An 18530-nucleotide genomic window follows, 5' to 3' on the forward strand; every position below is an offset into this window, starting at 1 on the left:
CTGTAAGATCAATATATAAATGAAATAATTGTAGAGTTTTAAGAAATCCATCTTGATTTGAAAAAAATTAAAGATCACTATCTGAATTGGCCTAAACTGAAAATTATTGTTGAGACCATGTCCCTTATATTTTTTGTGCCTGCAAAAGGCATTTACTACACACCGATAAAATTGAGAGCAATTTTTTCCATTAAAATAAGTTCAAGCCCATCCGCTATATATATTAAAAAAAGTTCTCGCCCATCCAAATATTTCCACAAAAAAGTGCTGGCCCCGCCCCATTTTGCACCGGCCCATCCATCTGATAAATATTGAACGGTCCCTAAGAAGAGTGTTTGGGGACCATAAACATGTTCAGCCTCTCACATACTGTAAGTTTATGTTCCAATTCAGGAGTCTGTAATTCAGCGGTTGTTGTTAGTTGCTCTATATCATATTTGTTTTTCGTTTATTGTTTAGTACATATAAATCTCTTGAATTGTTTTACTTTTTGATGACTTTCATATACATGTATATATAGGTTGCTATATAAGTATTTTTTGTTTAACAATAAAAATTCACAATATTGTCATAAGGTGTCTTTATAGTTGTTAGTGTTGAGAGGTTGTTATTTCCTTATCTTGCTATCTTCAACTTCGTTCATTGTTATTTTTAAGCTGTATTCATTTGCTGCTTCTCAATAATGCCATATTTAAAGCCATCCAGAGCTGTCTTCTAGTCTTGTTTATTCTTCAGTATGTACAGAACTTATGAATAAACACTTATTTGCCTTATCTGCTCTTCAACTTCGTACTTTATTTGGCCTCTTTAACTTATTTGAATTTGAGCGTCACTGATGAGTCTTTTGTAGACGAAACGCGCGTCTGGCGTATATACAAAATTTAGTCCTGGTATCTATGATGAGTTTAATTACTGGTCCAGATTCTTACTACAACCCGAAGAACCAATATTATTTAAGACTAATGTGAAGAAAAATATAATTAGAAAAAAAACATAAAAGGTGATGATAACATTAATGGTATCAATTTTCCTGATAAAGCACACCTGGATGACAATGAAAATAAATGCATTCAAGGCTTAAAGCAACTACCGTTTGATTAACAGAACACAAAACCTAACTGTACACAAAACCATCAGTACACAAATCCTAACTGTACACAACGCCATCGGAACACAAAACCTAACTGTACACAAAGCAATCGGAACACAAAACGTAACTGTACACAAAACCATAAGAACACAAAACCCAAAGCAAGGAAGATTTACATCAGACACACAGTGTGATACAATTGACGAACAATTGTTAATTGATGAACAAGAATTACTAGTGTTTAACTCATGACAAATAATGATTCCTATTGGTACGTGGATACTACTGTCTGTTTGAAGTCGTCAGGAATAACAATCAACAATAAAAGATACATAGAAAATGCCACCCTAATATATGCAAAACCATGGAACAAACGCCTTTTTGGTCGGATGAAGTTTGTGAATTCTCCAGGAAACCCTTCTGTTTGTAACGATAGATTTACTGTATGACAATGAGCATAGACCATGTTAGGAATGGCTAATTACAATTTTAAAAAATCATTAATTGATGATCATAGATTATTTTTTCAGCTAAATAGTATTTTGAATAACTTTGTGTCCGTCTTTGTTTTGTCCTGGATGATTGTATAATCCTCATAATCTGCGTTTATGTCTTTATCCTGTTTGTCTCCATTGCTGTTTTTAGTCCTGAGGTTTTCCAATAATTTCCTTACAAAGAAGTTCAGATATACTTATTTGATTGGATTAAACATTTATCTGTGAAATCAGATATATACTGAGTGCCAATGAAAACGCAACACTTGGTTTTTCAATAATTTAAATTTATATAAGAAATGATAATCTTTCAAAATAAATTGTTCTTGAAAATTAACAATTCTAACAATAGATCAATATCAAACAAAAATCTTTCATTGTCATCTTTTAGACGCTATAGGTAAACGAAACATCCAATGTCAAATCATCAACTCGCAGTCCTAACAAAACATGTTACAACCCCGTTGTGCAGCGCAATTTCGACAGCGCCGTGGAACTAATCATCCCGGACGTTTAATGTGATCTCGAGGAATGTTGTTCCACTTGTCCCGCATATCAAACTGAAGCTGACTTTATGATATTGGTGGTGGTTTTCATCGTCTAAACCATGTCCAATCTGATGCAAAATTTGCACGATCGGACTTAAATCGGGCGAAAGACATGACTTTTGGCCAAGATGGGTGCCAAATGTCTATGTAACCACCACTGACGGTTTTTGGTACACAATGAATGATTTTTGGTCTACAGAATTCGATATTTACGCCTTACGGCCGTTTAGATGTCACTAAGGAAAGACTTTGGTGCTCTTTAACAATTTCTGCGCAAATGGTGCTTTACTGAAATTGCTCCAAAGAATCTAACGTGACCACCATTATACTCTCGTAACCTTTATACACCCATCAGAGTCAATATCGAATATGTTTAAGACCAAATTCATCGGTCTGGCTGAGCGTTTCTTGCTTTTTGTACCCCGGGATGTCGCTTATCATTAAATGATCCATTTTGGTTGAATTTGTGGATGATTTGGGTTATTGTAGAAGCTACAACTTCAGTCTTCTCGTAATTGTATGCAGTCCAAAACTGCATGTCGCTGGTTGTCAGAAAGTCCTGGCATTTATTCAGATGTTAATTTCAGTTTCCTTACAAGAACAGCAGGAAAATTCATGACATAAGCCAAGCTTTAAATGACAAAATCGTGAAAATGGTGCGTATGTTGAAAAGCGGAAAACTCGGTGTATGTCCGTTCAAAATAACCCTTACTTCGAATTTGTTCTAAAAATCACTCAACCGTAAAGTTGTCGTCAATTGTCTTAAAAGTAATTTTAAACCAACTATACAAAGTTCTAATATAAATAAAATAAAAATTATAAGATTTAAAAAAAAAAAAAAGTGTTGCGTTTTCATTGGCACTCAGTATAGTTCATTTACCACACGATTTATGCTTATTGCCATACAGTTAATAGTTTTACGAATGCAGGAATTTCCTGGAATATATACAAACTTATCCCCACGTACATCGTTCGATCCAACAGGTGTTTCTATAGTAGTTTTGTATGCATATGATTAAGTCGCATATCATTCTTTCTTTTTGTATTGTTGATTATATTCCAAACCTGAACAGACAGAAGTAGCATTGTTCCAGTTAGAAACATTATAAGAGATGCTTGTTCACCAGTTTCTTTTTCATCAATCAACAATTTTTGTAAAGCTTGTGTCACTTTCTGATATGCATAGTAGGGACGTTTTCCTGCTTTGAGTTTGGTTTTCTGTTGTTTGATAGTGAGTTGTTTTACGCTTTTCAGACATTTCTTCCATAATGATCCAAGAGTGTTCTATCAGCTTAAGTGATTTTGATTTCTTTGCCTATTGGCATTTTGACAGTTGCCTAAAAAGGCACCAATCCTTCAGGGCCTTCGATGACATAATCTGGATTTGTGAAGTATATATATGGAAAAGATATGGGTTCTATACATACTGAAGAGAACGAAACAGCTAATTCGAGTGTATAAGGAATTATGAGTCTGTCTCGCATCATGTAAAAAAAGTCTTCGACTATCTTTGTAGATATAACTTTATGCTAATTTCATGAACAATAACGGGATAGTTTTCAATTAATGACTTTAAGCAACCATGAAGCATTCTTTAATTTATTTAAAACTTTCGGGTAATGTACATCCCATGTACTGTTAACCATATCCTTTGTTGGTGTCGCCAGTTTCAAAATCATACAATGTTTTACCTTCTGCAACAATATAGGATGGTTGAGTTTAAGATAATGCCAAACAGGGTCCATATTTCAGACCAGTTTGACCAGATCATGCAAGAACCGAATTTTTTTTCATCAATACATTTCAATTGCTTGTACTTTATATCAGTTAAACTACATTTGGCCTTATCGAAGTACATTTTAATGTGTACTACATGTGTCTGATTTGATAACAATGACATCGCTTTCAAAAGTCTGCAAGTTGATGTAAGATATCTCTCCATTTCAACCACTGTCATCATACACCAGAATGTCCTCGTGTATCATCAGGTTGCTGACTACTACTAGTATATCAAATTTCAGAGCTAGTGGTTTTCCTGTGTAAAGTTCCCTCTAACCTATTTGGTCCAATATTACAAGTTAAAAAAATCTTTCGAGAGATTAGCAAAGAATAGCAAGTTGCTTGAAACTGCTTCTACAGATGTTCGATTGTTGGCGCGGATGTCTGAATTAATACCATCTTTTTTTGGTTTTGTTGACATCAACCATTCTGTAATACATTTCTTTAGTTCTTAGTGTTTGCTATTTCCATTTGCATTACTTTATTTTTTCATGATAAACTCGATAGCATTTGCTTTTGATATCCTTTAAGTTTGAGTATTCACTTTTAAAACACCCTCTAAATCAACATTCTTTTTTTTTTTAAATTCTTGGTTTCCATCACATTCCACTTCTTCTAAGATCTTCTTCCTCTTTAGATTCCACATCTATTGATCTACTAAAAGTAAAACAACAACAGCATATCACAGCTATAATAAACGTATCAGTTGACCGTGGAAGGTTTAGGCTTCTCCGTTTACGTTTTTTTATTTTTTTATTTATCTATTCTGTTATGCTCACGAACGTTTTTTTTTTTTTTAATTTATAAGCCTATGTTGACTGCTGTATACCTAATTTGACATTTTTACCTATTATATTTGTTTGTTTTGTTTACACATCGTTGTCAAGATAATGCAAATGTATGCGACTTCAATACAGTGTGTGTGTGTGGGGAGGGGGTTAGCTTGCCGTAAAACCAGGTTTAATCCACCATGTTTTACTTACGGAAGTACCTGTACCATATCAGAAATATTACAGTTGTTCTCCACTCGTTTAACATGTTTGAGCTTTTTTGATTTTGCCATTTGATAAGGCACTATTCATTTTGAGTTTCCTTTCGGTATTTTTATTATTTTACTTTTGGGAATATTATCTCCAAGTGCTGTTTCTTTACTGTTAGATTCATTAACATCTAACTTGTTTTATCTAATGGTGATAATATCTCACATTTGATATCATGGACCTGGACTTGAAAAAGAAAACATTATCAAGAATAGCAAAGTAAACATGTCAATCATACGCAAAGTTCATCCTACAATGTTTTTGGCTATTCTATTCAGGTCCTAATGGTTTGTATGCTCTCAAACTTATATTTTTTTTTGACTTTCTAGAATTTGGGAACCGAACGTACCCAATTAAAGCTGACTCAGAAACATGTGTTGAAAAAACATGAAAAAAGTACGGTTTTCTCTGTTAAATATCTTTTAACCATCTCAAAATACAACGTCTAGAGTAAAAGGAACGCCTATAGTTTACTTTTAAGTAAACTATAGGCGTTCCTTTTACTCAAGTAAACTATAGGCGTTCCTTTTACTCTAGACGTTGTATTTTGAGATGGTTAAAAGAGTGAGTCTTTGTACAGTCGGTATCGTGAGTAGCACTATGTGTTATTCTATCTTATCGTTCCTTCGTCCTGGGTTTCAACCATTGTCAAGATATTGAACATTCTCAAATTCTCAAATAATAGAGGATGGTTATAATCACTTGGAATTCATCCTATATATTATTCAACGCATCTTGATCTGTAAACAATAAAAAGGGCTATACGTCAATTGCATGTTAACCATGCAAACAGTGCTTAAACTTAACCAGTACTTATAGATGTGTTCAACCAAGATTGAACTGTAGGAATTGTTTTTTAATGCTTGACATCAAACCCTAAATATGAATTGCACAAACTTACCAGTCTTTCGGCTCTTACTTCATAATGCTACATGTGTTCAGAGAAGAAACTGCTACATCATTTTTAATTTATTTTGTTTGATAATCGATGACCTCAAGAACTTAATATAAGCTCTCTGCCACAAGACCACTGATATTGTTTTAAATAAAATGAAAAAAACAATGGCAACAACAATGTTTGTGTGCTTGTAGTCTACACGATCAATGAAGTCTTTTTGACATGCTTTGGACCTACTCGACTTGAGTGTATCGAACCACAAGTAGCTAAAACACCTCAAATTAAAGTAATTGGAATTAATACATCTTAAAAAGTTAATCTATAGATTATCAGTAATGAATTTTGAATTTAAGTGTAATTGTACGGACTTAATGACACAATCCTTTAAATCTCAGATTAAAACCAATTCGTATTTATAAGATTCAATTTAAAAGATATTTGTGTATTGGAGGAAGAAAATTGTAATCATGTTTTCCACAAGTATGGTTTTATCCTCTTAAAACACATTCAAATTAAAAATATACAATTAAATATTACTTCGCCTGTTTATGTGATATCAAGTTTTTCCATAGACGTTCAAATTGGCGTAAAATTGGTGTTGGATTAAGAACTCGTTACAGGATTAAGTAAATCTATCTTCGCGCAATCTTGTGGAAGTTAATCTTATAACGAGCGGAAAAGTGTTAAGTCTGTAATTTTTGTGGAGCCTCTATAAATATGGACTTAGCAAAAAGATTTAGCATTCTCTAAAATAGACGTAGCCTTATATTAATGTCCCATCTGGACTAGTTTTGGGTTAGTCCGAGGTTGCTCTGAAGTCTGACGTATATTTTTTTTTACTTTGTAAGGACAGCTGAATTTGACGATTGCGAGGCAGAAGCATGCCCAAAACAAGTCCTAATAGTCCGTCAGATATCAGAAAAGTCAATGACTTGTTGATGGTCAATATATGATAAAAATGAATATGAATTATCATTATGAAATTATTTTTTTGCTGTCTCCAAAACAATATTTTTGGGTTTTGTAATTATATCCCTTACTTCTTATATTTCATCATACAACTTTAGTGGATGTCTTGACATCACAGAAACTGTTAATACATTTAAAGAGAGCATGCTAAAGATATGCTAAATAAATAAGACAGGCATCTATGAACATAATAAAAATAGCAACACATTTTCCTCCAAAATCAAAAGTTTAAACAAAATCGTGATTTATCTTTCAATCTTCAGTTATTAATCTTCAATGATTATGTATTCAAAAGTACTATTCAGTTAAGACAGCTAAGTATTTCAAACTTCAGACAGCTACACTGTTTGTAAACTTTAATGGAAAAGGTGTAGGGTACAAGTCTAATTTTTAGCAATTTTCTACAAAGATATGAGCACTCAAAGTTTACCCCAATTAAGCTCATGGAAATGTTTTAAAACTTTGTGCTAGTAGTATACATTCGTAATAGTCTTTGTAGGGTCCGTAGACGACAGTAGTATGTTAAAATTCCTAACTCATCCGAAAAATACCAGACAATGCCATGGCAAATAAAAATGAAATCTGTTGGTGAGATTCAAACCATGTACATGCGGAAACGTGAAACTGGATTTTTGCTAAAAATGAGGAAACGTAAAACGCCGACATGAAGTATTTCATTACAGCGGTGAAGTACAGGACCGACTGAGAAAGTCTGAAAGGAAATTCCAATTTCATGTAAAAGGATAGACAAGTTCGTAACCGAACAGCACCGGAAACTGAAGTAACACGAACCCTCAGTTTAGCAACAAAAATAGAGTTGACGGATAAATAACTTTGTTGGAGAAGAGTGAGGAGTTCTTTACTTGTCCTTCGTGTTCCGCATGACAAATGATAATACAATGATATAAAATTGTATTTAAGAATTGAATGCTTCTTTTTGTAAATTTATTGGGGTGTAAAAGAGTTGACTGAAGTACATTTTGTATGAAGCGCGGAAGCGCTTCATACTAAAAATGTGCGCACGGTCAACGCTTTTACAACCCTATAAAGTTACAAAAAAAAGTATTTAATACTTATAATTACATTTTTTTTTAGCTATGATCATGAAAACACGAATTTCATAAGTTTTGTATATTGTTCACCTGTGCACTTTATTGTGGGACCACGTGCTATCATGAATGAAAAGTTTTATTGAGTGATGCAATTGCTTACGGAATAACAAGTAATGTGCCGTTAGCTAATCAAAATAAAGTATTATAATGAAACATACATCTAATGTAATTATTCATTTATGAAGAGTACAAGAACATCATAAATACGAAAGGAAAGGAGAATGTTGTCTGCTACAATTTCGTGACAGCATATCCTTTTCTAGTAGCAGTCCTTTCCCACCCGCCGTCATCCCAGGAGTTGGACCAAGTTGCATTCACAATGCTTGATCAGAGTATTATATGTCTCTGGCTTGATATAGGAAAATAAATACTCAACATAGCATCCTCTGGTTTCCTTGATGTTTCATTGGAGTGTTATTCATCCTGACTTCTGGTAACTTATATATTTGCAAACATGATAAAGATGTTTTGTGGTGTTTTTTTCTCAGTTACTCCCAAAATAATACAGAAATTTACCCTATCTGTCAAACGACTTTTGCAATCAGCTTTGAATAAGCTGTGAAGATAAGTTTAAGTCCATAACGATGTAGATATTTCATGTTAATAATTAAAACTATCACTTTTAAACATATCAACAAAGGCTTGTGATTTCTTACAACTGATTTCGATATTAGCAAGTAAATTTATCATCGTATTTCCCCGTCAACATGATAAAATAAGTTTTAAATTGTTGCAAACTAAGTGATAGGTAAATAAATTGGCGACGGTATATGGCAATTTGGCAATATGACACGCCCATATTTCTAAAGGAATAAAAACGTTTTTTTGTTATGGATTTAACACTTATAAACTTATATTGGTATAACATTTGAAACTAACAAAAATATGTATTAAAACATACTTTCAAAAATATTAAAGTTGCGTAAAATATATTAACCGATCACGGTCCTTAAAATATTGTTTTAAGTGCTATTAAAAGGAGGGTGTTTCTCGGCCTTTGTTTATTCGTGTTCTTTACCCAATCATTCTATGCATATGTTTGACTAAATACACGTCGTAGAAAACGTTTAGTTTAAATTGTGTTTTTAAGTGTTTTTGTGTTTGCAAGAAAGAAAAGAATGAAGGAAACATCCCCTTCAAAATTGTCATTGTCCTTGGGCATGTTATATCATCCAGTTCTTTGATTTGAAGACATTTTAGAGTATTCATCATAGGTTCAAAAAGTTGAAGTTTTGAAAATGATTTTCAGTTTATACGTTTTGGTTTGTTACTCGATACCCGGACCCCCATATGTACTTTTTATTCCGACACTCTAAAAAAGTCTTAAAAAAACTTTTTATATGAATAAAAATCAAGAAAAAGTTGTAGGGGTAATTACGAGGATGTTGATATAACTTGCTGAGTATTTGCTGTTTTAAAGACAAAAATATGTTAGTATCAAACATTTTGGTATTGAAAAAATGTCTTTATTGTTGAAAATTAAAAAAAACAACATATATCACTTTTAGGCCTTTGTCTGTCTCACTTAATTGCTATATAGAGTATTTATGGTTCTGAAGTCTGACGCTTTAAACATATTTTGGTACAATTTCATGCTTTTCTAAAACTGTTTATGACGTCTTTTCACTAATTCTGTATGATGTAAACTTATTGATATTTTAGCCCAGGAAAGCATGGTTTAGTAGTTGAGATTGTCTTTAAACAAGATTTCAGTATTGTGACCGCAAGTACACTAAGATCAAACCACATTATATATTTATTCACACCACTTTTTGTTTTAAATCAACTCTGAATGATACGCGAACCTCCTCTTAGCAATGCTTTAAATCGAAATAAGAGTATTGAATAGACTGGAGCAAACTTTATATCTTAAGAGAATAGCTCAGTATTATTTATTGTAAATGAAAAAAATATGTATAGAGATGTTGAGCTATGCTGAGTTTCAGCCTATTATATATGTAGTTACTAGTAACTCAATATTTACAGACTTAGGTATCATTTTCCACACATAATTATTTGCTGCTTCGGTGTGTACTTATTTAAATTGTTTGATTCTTTTTCTCACTACATATTCTACAAAACTATATAACAAGTGAGACAGACAAAGACCTAAAAGTGATATCTGTTTCGAGTTACATTGTAGAACCAGCAGTTAAGCTAAATTTTGTGTTGCTGCGAAAAATGACTAAAATCATATCTCAAAGACTTTTATTTTATATACAAATGTTGAGAGATACATATTGCGTTTTACAAACTCTTGGATTATAACATATACAAATGTATAAAGCCAGACTAAGTGGATAGTGAAGAGATACGAACGATACGGGAATTATGTTCACAAATCTTCATCTATAAGGAAGTGTCTTTGATGCTGGCGGAGAAATACAGATAAAACTAAAAGTGCGGTAAAACCGTGTGTATGTTTGTGTTTTTGTCCAAGATTTAAATCCTCGAGATTTTTTCCCGCCAAAAAATACGTCAAATGATAAGTGCACGTGTCAGCGTGCTCCAAGAGGTTTAGTTTGATTATTTTCGAGTTTGTCCTGTTGGGTTTCAAAGTTTTCTTTTTATGTCTTTTCTTCTTTTATCTTTGTTTTCTTAGTGAATGATTGGGGAACGTTGCCTTAGAAAAAAATGTTAGAAAGAGTCGAAATCTTAAAAAAATTATCAAATATTATATCTTTTTTTCTGACCCAAATGCTTGGAGTCCTGGGCCTCATATTTTATACCCAGTTGTTATGCGTATGTGTATCATTTCAAGAAAAAAAATAGACAGAGCCTGCAAAAAAGCAACACTCAAATTCGTGAGTCAAAAACAATTACACCATGGATAAACAAATAAAAAGAAGAAAAAAAGACCGAACTTAAGTCTGCACTACTACATAAAATAAACTAAAGATTATAAGCAACACGAACCCAACCAAAAACCGGTAATGATCTATGGTGCTCCAGATGAGTTGGTAGATCCTTCTCCTCAAGTGGCTCCCGTCGTGTTGCAAATTTGGTGATAAGTCACGTTCGATGATATAACATTTGGAGAAGAGAGAAAACTGGAACATATCTGTTGCTATCTGTGATACATATATTCCATCATAATAAAGTTCTAAAACTTAAAAATTCGGCAGACTTAAATGTATATACCATATGTGGTATTTGATGGTATACATGTTATGGATACGGTAATCATTATGATCAAGCTGAATAATTTAGAAAGAGGACATCATCTATATAGCTTCATTACATTTAACATGAGAAGCCCTTGTATACAGGAACAAATCGTCAAGAAGTTTTTCGTCAGTTATCTATCTTGTCCGCAGCTATTTATGATATCTGTCTTGCCAGCAGTTTTTTTTTTCTTTTGCGCCACATGTTTTAAAATTACATGGTATCCTTTGCGCCAAACACAAAAAATACGCTTTCGCCAATTAGAAAAACAATGACTTCGGTCCCTACTCCTTTATTCGGACTTGGAACCGGCAGTTTACACGCAATTGATACATTTGGAAAACAAAATTTGGCGCAAATGATACCCCTAGAAAAAAGGTGTTAGCGCAAAAGGACTGCTGTCATATCTTAAATATCGCGCCTAAATATCTATCTTTTCGGTTCACTTGTGTTTTTTTATACGAAAATTTTGCTTTATATTTCAATTATAAAGAATAATTCATTTGCAGACAGAGCATGGAAATGCACGAAATATGTCTTCCTTAAAGTGAATAAAGCTTTATATGAAGGATTGGTTCAGGATCCTAGTTTGATTTTATTATCTCACTTTCAAAATCCTTAGTTCATGTGAAATTCAAAACAAAATGAAGTTTTAATAGGAGTTAGAGCCGAAACTGTGAAAGAAAAGGGTTTATATAAAATGGTACATGTAAAATAATTGAATCCCATCAGAAGAACTGAGGAAAATACTTGGATATTTATTTTAAGAAATGTCTACGAAGAAGTTTAAAAAAAAAAATAATAATATATTATTAAGGGTTTCGTAAACTGGAAGGTATTAGTAGTCCCAATTGATTTGTCAAAAATCTGTTAAATTGTAAAATGAGATCTTATCAAATATGGGGGATCTAAAATGTGACAAGATGGATTATAGAGATTTGTAAAGGAATTAAGAAGTAAATTATATATATTATGAGATTAAAACTGATAATATTTCTTTATTGTACTATCTCTTTATGCTTGTTTATTATGGATAATATTATACACACAGGTATCATGGCGATTATAAAAATTTCACTTTGTTTATTGAAGAGACATACACAGTACTATATATATGTCCCTGTTTATTGGCATGAGAGCTATACACAATATTTTATGGAATAAATTAATTCTAATAAACAATACTATATTTCAAGCCAATGGTTCAAAACTTACATGTATTATTTTTAATTATTTCGTTAAAAATAACTACCTTCGAAGTTAATTTTTTTTTATGATAAAAGCATCTTATTTGTCGAAATAAATAAAATGAATTATTTGATCCTATCAAAAGCCATTAAAAATATATATCCATTCAACACTTTGAAAGAAGGCATTTATTTTCCTTAACATCATATAAGAGTAAATCCTTATATTTTTTAGGTACAATTATTTTAATAATTTAACATTAAAATTCACAAATGATATCAAAACTATCTGGAAGATTAATGCCTCGATATATATCATATGAAATTTATTTATATAATATTCCGTATATCATAAGCCTCCACAGGATGGATGGTATAACTGTAATGTTTCTTGACATATATACGTAAGTTTAAAATTGTGATATATTGTATTTTTAGTCCGATTTTTAGGTATATTTTGGTACATAATACTAATATCTATTTATCTATGAAACTTTCTTCATCATATTCTTTCCGATCGTGCCTTCCGACTTAATTAATTCATAATAAACACATATTTTCACATGTTCTTAATGCAATTATGTGATAAATTTCAATTTAGCCAACGGATCAATTCACTTCATTTATTTAACTTGTTAAAAATCATGTTTTCACATCATTATGGGTATATAAATATGGAAGGAAATATAAAATTTGAAATACATATTTACCCTATGGGCAAAATTGGTTGTAAAAGGGGGGATTAAAATACAATAGGGATATGAAAACTTTATTCTGTTAATGAGTTAACTGGTCTTAAAAGGCCATTGATGTATTGTTGTGAGGATTAATTATTACAAAAGATTCAATTGCTTGTATTGATAATTACAAGTGAAAACAACCCGTTAAAGTATTAGTAAACCTATATGCAATTAAAACAGAACTGTCAATTCAACAATTATATAAAATGGTCAATGGTAGTTTTGGTCAATCATAACTTAACTGACCAATGAGTTGATAGCTCACTATCAGCAAAGTTTATAATCAACTAGGAATAGCACTGATAAAAACCAATCCTTCAAATCAGCGTCGGTCCATATTTTGGGACCATTAAAAAATCTAAATTTGGGAATAATTTTCATTTCAACACCTATCATTGCGCGTGTCAGTATTTATCAACAGAGTCATAAAGTCATAATTTGTTTATGTTATTTACTGTTTTCTACCATCATTCAAGAAAGGGACGGGGATCGGTTAAGTGCGAAGTGTGGAATAATAGAGAAAAACAGTTGGAAAATTATCTGTTTATTTTCACCGTTGGAGAGAACTATATTTCACCAAGAGCTACAGAAACGTGTAACAAACAAAACTATAATTCAAAACAAGTGGACCTTCTTAATAGTCCTCAAACAGTAGATGTTGTCATAAGCTTACAGGATGTTGGAGGTTGAGAATTTCAGGAGAATGGTGCATCCTTCTGGTAAGTTACTTATCATTTTATTTATTTTTGTGTTTTTTTTAAACACAAAAAAATAACTTATTTATTTCAAGGATATGTATAGTCTAACTATACAAATCCTTGTTTATTTTGGCTTATTATATAAATACATATTTATTTATTTATTTTTGCACAAGTTTACCTATTGAATTGCTTATTCGTTATTGGACTAATTCATATATATATATATGATAGTTCTAGATCATTCATAATAGTTATAAGGTTGCAAAAAAATAATTATTTCAGTAAAAGTTATTTGTTCAGAATAGTTATAAATTCAAATCACAAAAGTATTGAAAGTTTTTTGTTGCTTATTATTATTACTTAAAGTAATAATTTAATACTTTTGTTTTATCATTGCAATTATTAATAATTTGAATACTCTACAAATATATTATTTTTCAAAGAGAGACAATTGTCACTTCAATTAATTATAATCAATAAATTAATTGTTCTTAAACACACAATACAATTTTAATAAATCTTAATAATACTCTTAAAGTTTATTATATTAATAAGTAGTCTGGAGATATTGGTGATACAGAGTAGTCAAGATTCTGACTTAAATATTTCGCAAAAATTAACATATTTTGGTTTTCGAAATTTATATATTTTTGCTCGGAGACGGGAGATTGTCATTGTATGCCTCCTTTCAAACAGATAAGTCAAGACGACACAGATAATTTGAATAAATTTGATCAATGGGTGAGGAGACAAACGTTGACAAGATTTCTCACTTTTTAGTCAATGAACACCCTCACTGTCTCACTATAAATGGACGATCGGATATAAAACAAATACAATTTGAATGTTGATAATTTAACAACGGCATCTTCTAAAAAGCTGAAATTTTGTGACTTGTGAATTTTGTAAGGAGTCAAAAATAAATAACGCAATGAGATACAATTATTATTAATACACATATAATTGTATAAACTAATTGCTTAAAATAATTCTGATAAATTTGACTAGACAAATTATCCAACTTCTACAAATTCATGAATATTTAACGACCTCTCCTTTCTTTTTTTCCTACATAAAAAAACCATAAATAATAGACTAACAAAATTAAAAAAGATATATATTCACATTTAGATGAAATGAGTACAATTACTACTACAATGTGAAATATCAAACATATTAAAAGATGTTTTCTAAATTTTAGGTCTGTTTCATGGAAGTTCTGACTTTAACCAAGACCATAGCGGTGGAATGCTATATTACCCTACAGCCACAAGGCCAGATAAAGCCAACCCATTTATAGACTGGGGGAAAAGAACTGTATCACCACCAGCAATGTCAGTGGAGTCAAAATCGGATGGCGAAGACGAAGACGAAGGTAGGAGGCTATTGCAATTTATCTTGAAATTTCTATTTTAAATTTTCATTCCAGTTATTAATTTATCTGAATAAGTAGGTTATTTATACGTAATGTCTTTTATTTTTATCAGAAATAATTTTTTTATTTATATGAAAATGAAATTTAAAAAAGAACACTTTTTCTTTCAATCTATATAATTTTCAAGAAATTGTTTAATAAATATATAATTTCTTGATAATTTATTACCACCAACTTGTCTGAATAATTTAGGGACAAGACAAAAGGACTGGCCTGGAGCGGAAATTCCAACTATATTTGTCACTATCTAATGCGGACCCTTTCATTATTTTTTGTAAGACAACTTGAGATGACAATTCTTTAATCTTTATTGCTGTTCGTTAATCTATTTGCATTATAGAGCAAACGTTGCTCAGAAACAAAATAACCAAACGATAATTTCCCCCCTAATACAACAAATCTGAAAACGTGTTGACATAAGAACCATTATCATCGCTCTCAGTGGCGACTACTGGACACAAATAGATTAAATAGGACATGCATTGTTGTCTGTGGCCAATGTTAACACCAGTAAATCTCCTTAAAAACTTTATAATAAAATAGTATAATTTTCCCATGAAAAAGATAGGATTTAAAAGAAATGAAATCCGGAAATAAACACGCAATAAAATTATAATAAAAAAAAATCAATTCAACAGGTTAAAAAGAAATAGATAATTTAATGAGTTTAAACAAGAATAATTCTCTTTCGAAATAAAACAAATAATATTATAAGGTAAAATACACTAGCATTTTGTTTTCTTATATTCATATATATTTCCTATATTTTTCTGAAATCTCTAATAATTGACAAAATTATTTTGAAATCAGAATAAGATTTGAAGAATTCTCTTATTCTCTTACTTTCCCGCCAAAAGAAGAAACCCATGGATCTAAGACCAGTCTGTAAATTTTTGTTGAGGCGTTTTGTGGGTATAAATAACTGATATTATATATTTTTCTCTTGTAGAATACCGACCATTTACGCCTCCACCACCAAGAGAGCGATTGAGTTATACCAGATATCAGTTAGAATTACTGAATGGTATCTACGTAAAAGTTCGCTACCCTAACAGCTCACAGAAACAGCTGATAGCAAAACGTGTGGGCATCACAAGAGAACAAGTGAAGGTATAGTATACTGTTTATGACTTTATTAGAGTGTAACACACTTGTATTATGCATGTAGATTTAGCTCATTTTGAATTGATGATATTTAAAAAGGGACTAAACTAAACATACTTTAAACCTTGGACTCTACACTGATACTGCTTCCAAAGTATCTAAGATGAAGCACATAAAAATGAAGAAAATAATCATAATCGCAAGGTAGCCAGCGATGTTTAGTATAAGCCACCTTCCTCAAAATATATAGGAGAGATGCGAAAGATACCATGGACATATTAAAACTTATAAGTTGAAAACAAACTGATAATGCCATGGCAAAAAAGCAACAAAAAAAACACACCAAAGCTTACTATAAATCTATACGGAAAAATAGACTTTTTTCAATCATTTGAAGGTATTTTTACATTTGAAAACCAGAAAATATATGCAAAAATTATTCACTTTACAAGACGAAGAATTTCTAGACTGTACAGATTGTTTTCTTAAATTGGCAAACTCAGACTGTTTTCTTAAATTGACAAACTCAGATTGGTTTCTTAAATTGACAAACTTAGACTTACCCACTTGAATACAAAGGGTAAATAGTTATTACGAAGCAACCTATCCTAACAACATGCTCATTTTAATTTTTTTAATTTATTTCAGATTTGGTTTCAAAATCGTAGACGAAAAGATGTTGTTGGCAAAGACAAAAAGTCTGACGATGAAGATAAAAATAAAAATAAAAGTGAAGACGAAAGTAGTGATATAAGTAAATGTTTAAGTGACTGTGAAAGTATTCCTGAAGATGACCCATCGACAAAAGAAGGAAACATGGTGCCGACAGTTGTGATGAAAGGTATTATCGGTGAATTAAAACGTTATGAAAAAGAAGCACCGAAAGGAAAAAAGAAGAAAAAGTCAAAATCTATGAAACAGAAACAGATAAAGAAAAATATATCCAGTGCTCTTTTACATAGTTCATACGATATGATCTCTCCTCCGAATCAAGTTATTCCAAACGGTGTTGTGAACAGAACCGCGAATAAACTTAACCATTCACTAAGATCATCAGCATTCGAATCTCCGAAAGAATCACAGACATTAAAGTATCCAACATCAGTTTCTACTTTCTTGGAACACTACAGTTTACATCCGAACCAACCACCATTTCCCATGTCAGGTCATTCTGGTCTTGGACCAGTTCATTCTGGCCTTGGACCAGTTCATTCTGGGTGTGACTTACCAGTGTTATCTGACTTACTCTCGTTTAAGACGGGACTTGAATCTCGAACAGATGATACTCTTATTAACTCAAATACTTCGCCACGGTCGGGACAGCCAAACAGACAAATTACTTGTGACAATCAAGGATCTCTAACTATGCCATATGGCTTGAATCGTTTTTATCCATTGCCATTCATCGCCGAACAGCCTTTACTTCTTTCAACTCTCAGACATTCAGAATCATTTAGACACCACATGTTACCGCAATCGGGATTCCCAGAAGAACAAAGTGTGTTCCAAGCATTGCCAATATCAGCTTTGAATAACCCATATTATGCCCCTACCTCATCAGTGGCTTGGTCTAATCAGATGCAATCATCTAACTTTACTCAGTTATAACAGTTAGTCAAAATTAAATTATAATTTATAGATAACATACATTATTATTTTGTAAAATAGTATTTTGTACATGTCGTTACTTATTGTTGAAGATTATAAATATTAACATATTGAACTTGTGTTCGTATCACTTTCATTAACCTTATTCTTATCAATAGTACTTCCATAATCCAATTAGCGGTCATATATTTGTATGATAAGTTAACCCGCGCCCCTACATCTCCCCCAACCCTCACAGAAAAAACACATACTCTAAAGCAGCCTAGTATTATATAATTAAAAAAAAACATCTCATGATCCACTTTTGTGAATAAGATTTGTTACCAATCTAATTGAAATGCAGATCCGTGTCAAAGCTTTGCCTACAAGGATCTGACTAGCCTGGCATTCTGACCCAATAATATGTTTCCTCGATAGCAGTCGAACAGGGAACCAGAAGCCCAGTCAATGATCTTACAGCACTCGCATTACCTTCTGATTTTTAACTATTATATCAGCCAATGAAATTCCAGCCTACAAATTTATGAAAGTATATTAATAAAAAAAAAAGATCATGAAAGAAAGTATATATAAAAAAAGAAGATGAAGAATGATTGCCAATAAGACAGTTCTTCTCAAGAGATCAAATGAACAAAGCCCATACCGCATAGTCGACAATAC

The 18530-nt window shown here is 31.7% G+C and overlaps 1 protein-coding gene across 1 annotated transcript; it reads left to right on the forward strand.

The window, feature by feature from the left end:
- Window positions 1-13235: 13235 nt before the first annotated feature.
- Window positions 13236-17985, forward strand: LOC134712040 (uncharacterized). The gene is made up of 4 exons (XM_063573156.1): window positions 13236-13741; window positions 14925-15098; window positions 16108-16268; window positions 16911-17985. Exons 1-4 carry the CDS (start codon window positions 13699-13701, stop codon window positions 17868-17870), a joined length of 1338 nt encoding a protein of 445 aa, XP_063429226.1. The 5' UTR covers window positions 13236-13698; the 3' UTR covers window positions 17871-17985.
- The last annotated feature ends 545 nt before the right edge of the window (window positions 17986-18530 follow it).

This window comes from Mytilus trossulus, chromosome 3 (assembly GCF_036588685.1).
Source record: "Mytilus trossulus isolate FHL-02 chromosome 3, PNRI_Mtr1.1.1.hap1, whole genome shotgun sequence".
NCBI classification, from domain to species: domain Eukaryota; kingdom Metazoa; phylum Mollusca; class Bivalvia; order Mytilida; family Mytilidae; genus Mytilus; species Mytilus trossulus.

Coding starts and splice junctions, on each gene's coding strand:
- LOC134712040 (XM_063573156.1), top strand. CDS start 13,699: ATGTTGGAGGTTGAGAATTTCAGGAGAATGGTGCATCCTTCTG. Junction 13,742..14,924: donor GAGAATGGTGCATCCTTCTG/GTAAGTTACTTA, acceptor TCTAAATTTTAG/GTCTGTTTCATGGAAGTTCT. Junction 15,099..16,107: donor TGGCGAAGACGAAGACGAAG/GTAGGAGGCTAT, acceptor TTTCTCTTGTAG/AATACCGACCATTTACGCCT.